Below are 6946 nucleotides of genomic sequence, written 5' to 3'. Positions count from 1 at the left end.
TGTTGGCCAAAACATTGATGTACGTTTCTTGGTCTGCAGAACCGGTATTAGTCATTTCTACAGGTCCGAAATCTCCTTCCAAAAAAACATCCCCAAACTATAGCACCACCACCATGCCACTTGACTGTGGGTATTATATTTCTTTCATCATAACGCTCTTCTTCCTTCCTGAGCACTCTTTTTCCGCGTTTACTGTCTTCCGTACAAAAGCGCGATTCATCAGACCAAACAACATTTCTTCATTGGTCTTTGGTCCAATTGATGTGTTCCTTCGCCCAGCGAAGCCTACTTTTACGATGTCTTGCGGTCAATCTAGGCTTGTGAGCTGGTCTGTACGATTTGGAGTCAAGTCGATTGTATATCGATCGAAGAGTTTCTATACAAACAAATGCATCCAGCTTTGTTAACTCCATATTTATTTTTTTTTACAAGAGGCAAAAGAATCCTCTCTCAAGTGCCTTTCCGTTCTTTCATTTATTTTCAATGGTCGCGCTGTTTATTTGTGAGGCAAAGGGCTGCCATAATTATCAAACTTGGCTTTTATATCTTGCACAGTGGACTTGTTCTAGCTAACAAGTTCTGCGATCTCTCTAATCGTGTGATGTATTTTAAAACGATAAAAAAACTACCCACGCCTTACTTTCTTTTGTTCCATCTTCAAATATAACTAAATGTCATGTGCAGTCTATGGATATTGAAGCTGACATGTTTTTTTAATGAGGTGATGGATAAGAAAAAGGCAATTTTATTTTGTTACGAGGATAAAATTTTCCTCAATAAAGCTTTGTCCGAAAATTTATTTGAAGTCATTGTAAATGATGGCCTTCTCAGTTATATTATTGAAAAACTCATTACATTTCATGTAAATTTGATTGCATGTTTTATGAAACAGAGGCTTATAAATCCTCAAAGTAGCTATCTATCAAGGATAAGTAAGCTTTTGGATTTCATAGGCAAATTTTTTTTTTCATTTAATTTGTAATTTAAAGTATATCGAACGGCTTTGGTCAATGTTATTCATGAGAATCGTAACAAAGGTTTTACTACCGTCTGCTTTACTCTCGAAGCAATTCTTATGAAGAATGCCGCATAAGACGACACCCTTCTATTATAGAACCACTTCTTGTCGTTTTGTGAGAACAAAGAACATCGAGTTCAAAAGATTTTTGCATTTTTATAACTTTCTCGGCAAAGTGTGACTCTTTTTCCTGAAAGTGTCGGAAAATGAATTTAAACATAGCAGAAGTTAACTTGATCGCATTCTGATTTAATAAAAAATCTGAATGAAATTCCAATGAATATATCAATCAGATCTTACGAGTTGGCTATATCTCTAAAAAAACAGCCCTATCTTCTACTATGTTTTATTAAAGACGAATTATTTCCGATAAGCCTTAATTTTAACCAGATGAAAAAAAATTATTTGTGACTTTTATCAATATACAAAGCTTTGATTGGATGTACACATTATAATTGTATCGGAGATTGACCTTCAATAGTATAAACCAAAATTAAACAGGCTAGCTTGATGAAATTTTTTTCTTCAATTACTTAGAAAAATATTGCGGTGATGAGAGCTTTGGTAAACGCTTGAATTTAATACACCTCAACCTTTTCAAGAAAACTATTATAGTTTTTGCGAAAATGTGTTTGAGGAATGACGAAAACGAGGCGAGTGTCTGAGCAAAAATAGTATAAGGTAATTTTTTTTTCTTTGGTAAAAGAGTTGAAATGACGATAATGTGTAAATGATACAACATTCTGTGTTGCCTGATTATTAAATTACACACCCTTTGTAAATCTCTCTAAGAAGCACTGATCAACTCTTAACCTTTCTTAATGCTGTAAATCGTTTATTAATACTTTTTTTTTAGGCAAGTACTTTTTTTTTTTAATTTTTTTTAAATAAATAATGATCATAAAAGAATTTTGTTTTGTGTGCTTGTCTTTCTTCATGTCCTTTTTGACCCTGCTCATGACAGTAGTCACGAGGCAATCTCGTTTTTTGTCCCTGTCAAGGTACTGTTCTCGTTACGTCATCTTGTCTGTCTGAGTTTTTTCTACATCAAAAAGCAGCCAAAGAGGGAAGGCTATTCGCCTGGGTGTGTATCGGGTGTGTATGTTTTTAAGCGTTTTTTTCCTATATTAAACATGTCCACTGCAGAATCTTGGGAGTATCCTGAGCACAGACAATTTGAACGGTTCGTTATCGATTTCACTTTTGAACTATGAAATACTAAAAAACACAACCGAAATAGTGTTCCTACTTTAGACCAAGTCGATCCTAATGACCGTAAAGGTAATTGTACAAAAAGACACAAGAAATTAATACAGAATGATATTTAATTGAGTATAGCTGTTTATGCTGCCCGTAACCAAAAGATCCGAGATGATTGGGTTAAAGCTATGGAAGCTCGTTTGATTAAAGAAAAGTTAGATGAATGCTATAGAACTGAAGGTGTCAATCACTGTAAGTTTTAAATTTCAACCAAACTTCTCGTTTATGTATGCTATTTTATAGATCAAAGCTGCCGTCATTTGGCTGACATGTATTTAGCAACATTAAAAACACATAAAGTAGAAGGATTTCGCAAGAGCTCATAAATAAAATTTTGTTTTATTGTGAAGCTTCTACCAACTTGTAGTGTTCGAGTGAGCAAACAGATTTACCACTTTTCTTGGCAGTGTATTTACGATGATTTGAACAACCTTCTACTTGACATGTTTTTGTAGGTAAAGGTTCGGGCCTAGATATCATGTTTATATTCCAAGAATAGGGTGCTATGATGATGCTACTTTACCTTTTGATGTTATTAAAAACTTGTTCGATTGTATAGGCTGGAGGGATAGAAAGTCGACTACCATTCAAGTTGTGAACATAATTCAATTGTTTTGGATTCGGTTGTTTTTTCTGTACTGTTTCTTCTGTATCTTCAATGGCACGTTTTGCTTTAGATGCTTGCTTTTTTAATAATCGATTGATTGTGTCTGCTTTATCTTTTTCTGCCCTTTGTATACTTTGATTCTTTCTTCTTCTTGCAACTTCTGATTTACGTAACTGTTCCTCTTCTTCTGTTAATGATTTCTTTTTTCCAGTATCTACTTTATTGTATAAGTGTCCTTCTTTTTGCACATAATATTACTATTACCCATGGGTAACTGTAAATAATCTTCAGGCTCTTCACGATTCAATTTTGCTCTTTGTCTTTTAGTCATGGGTTTATTTTGAAATACTTCTTCTTCTTCCTCATTCTCTTCCCCTATTCCCCCTTCTTCCTCTTCCTCTTCTTCAGAAAATCCATCTTCACTATCTTCTTCAATCACTATTTTATAAAAATTAGAAACAAGAAAAAAAAAAAAGTTTCTATAGCAATTAATTAACCTGGCTTTTTTCTTTTATTGTTTCTAGAAACTTTGGTCACAACTGGTTCTTCTTCCTCTTCTTCCTCTTCTTCTGATAACGATTCAAGTGCACTATTCAAGTTGCTTTCTTCTTCGTCGCTAAATGGATCTTGTTGAGGTGCATTCATTTCTTCAAAATCTTCAATTTCATCTTCTTCTTCTTCAGAACTATAGGATTGATATGATATTGGTTTTGATGTTGCTCTTCTTTTATTAAGTTTCATTTTTTTTTTTTTTTGAATTACAAAAGAAAATGGCAAAAAAAAAAATATTATGCTTCTCAGTTGAATATAAAAATTTAAACAGTTACGCAAGACTTTTTTCTTTTTATTTTCAAAAATAAAAAAAAAGCGAATGAACTTTAATTTTGAAGGCAATTATAAGCCAAGACGAAATATCAACTTGGGTGGTGTAAAGACTGTGGGCGATAAGAAGTCTCTGTTACTCAAAGCACAAAATGAACGTAAAGCAAGAGAACAAGAACGTATAAAGCATAAAAGTGTACAACATATTCAGGTGATTTGACATTGTAAAGTACGGATAACACATGCTAAATTTCTTCATAGGCATTCTACAGAGGACGTCGACAAGCTTTTCTTGTCCGTCAAGAAATACGAGCACAATTTAAGAAATTACTTGATGAATTCAAAGCGCAGTCTTCATCGCAGGACCAAGTCAACTCTATGCTGACACTAACACGAGCCTTGATCCTGTTTTATCAACCAGAAAAGGACAAGAAAGACTATTTGAAACCCTATGTGAAATTATTGATACAGAAAGAGACGTCGCTTTTGCAGAAAATGTTCATGACAGCCTCTTGGACTTGGCTTGTCCGTTTCTTGATCAAAAAGGTTTTGTTGGAAAGTTTGGATGATGTCGACTGCTGTTGTTTGTTAGCTTCCTTTTTTGACTCGTCTCTCTATCCAACCTCGAGCGATTATGTTGACATGATTTTATTTAACTTGCAACATACTCAATTACTTTATTATGTACGAAAGCGTACAGTATGTTCAAAAGAATCAGCTTCTATTTTGGAACCAATCTATGTAGAGTGTATCAAGGCATCCCATTCATCTGAATTACTGCGTGTTATCACACTTGATTTATTCACGGAGCCCTTCTTATTGGATCACCTGTCACATCAAGTTGCCTTGAAGATACTTACATACTTGCCATTCAACGAATGGTTATGTACTATTATTGACCTTGGAAAGTCGGGATATTTGAAGCATGATTTGGCCGTTGCGGGTCTGCTTATGAATGTGACTGAAATGTGTAACATTGAACAAGGAAAATGTTTGGATGAAGGAAATAGATTGGTAAGCAAAACAATACAAAGGTGGATTCATTCACTAAAGTGCATGCTGTAGATAAATTATACAAAAGCAACACAATTGTTACTTTCTCAATTACCTGTGGAATATCTTGCAGATTCAATTTCTAATCATTCACAGCACTCTATTGATCAAGGTTTATATTTCCAATAGAAAGGTTTCTTTTTTTTTTATTAATGCATGTGTATGCTAGATAGTTCAGATAGTGATAGTGAAGATGTAGAAATGACAGAAGTAGTGAAAACTTTGTACGTCTCTCCAGAGTTAAGAGAACGGCTCGAGTCACTTTATGATATGGAAAGGATTAATACAATATTATCAAAGTGTATGCAATTAACTACACTGGGAACAGAAGCCATTCGTTCTCTATCCAGTTTTATCAACACACTCTTGCTACGCTGGCCAATGAAGAAAAGTACGATTTTGAATACACTCTCTTACAAATCCTTAACGATGCATCACTTGATGCAAACATTATGGCAATCGTGGTCATCATCAAAGGAGGCCAAGTTATTTGGACGATTTGTAATGTATCAATTGAATGAAGCAGAGTCTTTATTTACAGGTAAAAATAAGAATACAAGCCCAAAACTTTCTACGTTCTTTAACTTAAAAAAAAAAATAGGAGCTGATGCTAGTGAGAGTTGGTCTATTTTATATTTATTATGTGAAATATACACAAGGTTATTATTGACTATTGCTGACAATGAATTATTGGGGGATGAATCCGAGCATCATCCATTCAAACGAGATCAATTGATTGAACTAAGTACACAATTGAAGAATATATCATTTGTCATGTTTTGGAAAGCAAACAACATGAGCCTTTCAGGAGAAATCAGCCATTCTGGAATCCAACTGTCTCAATTGAGATCGACCGTGACTCACCTGTTACAGCAGATTCATATGAGAGAGTAAACATGGTGTATAAGCACGTTCTGGTGATTAATCCGATTATTTTGTAGCTCCCGTCGATCGTTCTGTCCTACAGATCATTGGTTGATACCTGATCTAAATACAGACAATTTCTCTAGTACGGCCGTTGCTGAAGAATTCAATCTGGAAACAGAACAAGAGACAAGACCTCAACCGTTATCCAAGGGACGATTGGCCATCATCAGCCCTCGATTGGGCATATTGAACAATATCCCGTTTGTGGTACCTTTTGAACAACGTGTAGAAATCTTTCGACAGTTTATACAGAATGACAGGAGAAGAAATGTGGATGAAAGGTATGGAGCTCGGGTCAGTGCGACGATTCGAAGGAATCACATCTTTGAGGACGGGTTCAATGCGTTTCACAAGTTGGAAAGCGCTCTGAAAGACAAGGTGGCCATCTCGTTTGTGGATGAATTTGGTCTTGAAGAGGCTGGTATTGATGGAGGTGGTGTGTTTAAAGAGTTTTTGACTGGTCTCAGTCATGATGCGTTTAATGTGAACTATGGATTGTTTGTGGCTACACCCGAACAATTATTATACCCAAATCCAAACTCTTTTGCCACCGAACGTAAGCTACAGAAAGAAGTAAAAAAGAGTAGGAGAGTTTTCTAATGTTTGATCAAGCGCTTCAATTAGAGTACTTTAGATTTCTTGGTTTAATTATTGGCAAGGCTGTCTATGAAGGCATCTTGTTGGATGTTCCGTTTGCAAGTTTCTTTTTGAAAAAATGTCTGGGAAAAGTAAACTATTGTAAGTTGATAGAGGATGGAGATGGGAAAGAATGAAGTTCATTTTTTTTTTGTAGTGGATGACTTATCCTCGTTGGATCCTGAACTTTACAGAGGTTTATTAACGCTAAAGAACTATGATGGAAACGTAGAAGATCTCTCGCTTGATTTCACCATCACACACGACGAGTTGGGCAAGAGTAAGACGGTGGAACTGATACCGAACGGGAGCCAGATCGCGGTAACCAATCAGAACCGGATTCAATACATTTATCTTGTGGCCAATTATCGCTTAAACATTCAGATCGCCAAACAATGTCGAGCTTTCTTCAAGGGACTATCGACGATTGTTGACATCAAATGGCTTCGGATGTTTAATGAGCAAGAACTTCAAGTCCTGCTGGGCGGTGCCTCGATCCCGATTGATCTGGATGACTTGCGAGCCAACACGGTGCTTGCGGGCTACATGGAACATGACGCGACGGTTCAAAACTTTTGGAAAGTGTTGGAATCCTTTGATAATACGCTTCGTATGAAATTTGT

The 6946-nt window shown here is 35.6% G+C and overlaps 4 protein-coding genes across 4 annotated transcripts; 3 read left to right on the top strand and 1 right to left on the bottom strand.

Annotated features, from left to right (window-relative positions):
* Positions 1-676: 676 nt before the first annotated feature.
* RO3G_14169 (uncharacterized protein) lies at positions 677-1093 on the top strand (the record flags this gene model as incomplete). Its single annotated transcript, XM_067668753.1, has 2 exons — positions 677-932; positions 990-1093. 2 exons carry the CDS (start codon positions 677-679, stop codon positions 1091-1093), a joined length of 360 nt encoding a protein of 119 aa, XP_067524854.1.
* Positions 1094-2151: 1058 nt separating this feature from the next.
* Positions 2152-2481, top strand: RO3G_14168 (uncharacterized protein; the record flags this gene model as incomplete). Its single annotated transcript, XM_067668752.1, has 3 exons — positions 2152-2201; positions 2259-2299; positions 2357-2481. The coding sequence occupies 3 exons, from the start codon at positions 2152-2154 to the stop codon at positions 2479-2481; spliced, it is 216 nt and encodes a 71-aa protein (XP_067524853.1).
* Positions 2482-2617: 136 nt separating this feature from the next.
* Positions 2618-3216, bottom strand: RO3G_14167 (uncharacterized protein; the record flags this gene model as incomplete). Its single annotated transcript, XM_067668751.1, has 3 exons — positions 2618-2747; positions 2802-3099; positions 3150-3216. 3 exons carry the CDS (start codon positions 3214-3216, stop codon positions 2618-2620), a joined length of 495 nt encoding a protein of 164 aa, XP_067524852.1.
* Positions 3217-3756: 540 nt separating this feature from the next.
* Positions 3757-6757, top strand: RO3G_14166 (uncharacterized protein; the record flags this gene model as incomplete). The annotated part of the gene is made up of 9 exons (XM_067668750.1): positions 3757-3918; positions 3969-4721; positions 4773-4872; positions 4930-5301; positions 5362-5650; positions 5771-6243; positions 6312-6425; positions 6481-6603; positions 6708-6757. The coding sequence occupies 9 exons, from the start codon at positions 3757-3759 to the stop codon at positions 6755-6757; spliced, it is 2436 nt and encodes an 811-aa protein (XP_067524851.1).
* Positions 6758-6946: the final 189 nt, after the last annotated feature.

Source organism: Rhizopus delemar, genomic scaffold (assembly GCF_000149305.1).
Source record: "Rhizopus delemar RA 99-880 supercont3.13 genomic scaffold, whole genome shotgun sequence".
NCBI lineage: Eukaryota > Fungi > Mucoromycota > Mucoromycetes > Mucorales > Rhizopodaceae > Rhizopus > Rhizopus delemar.
The sequence above is the reverse complement of the archived record's forward strand: the minus strand, read 5'-3'. Positions and strand labels throughout refer to the sequence as shown.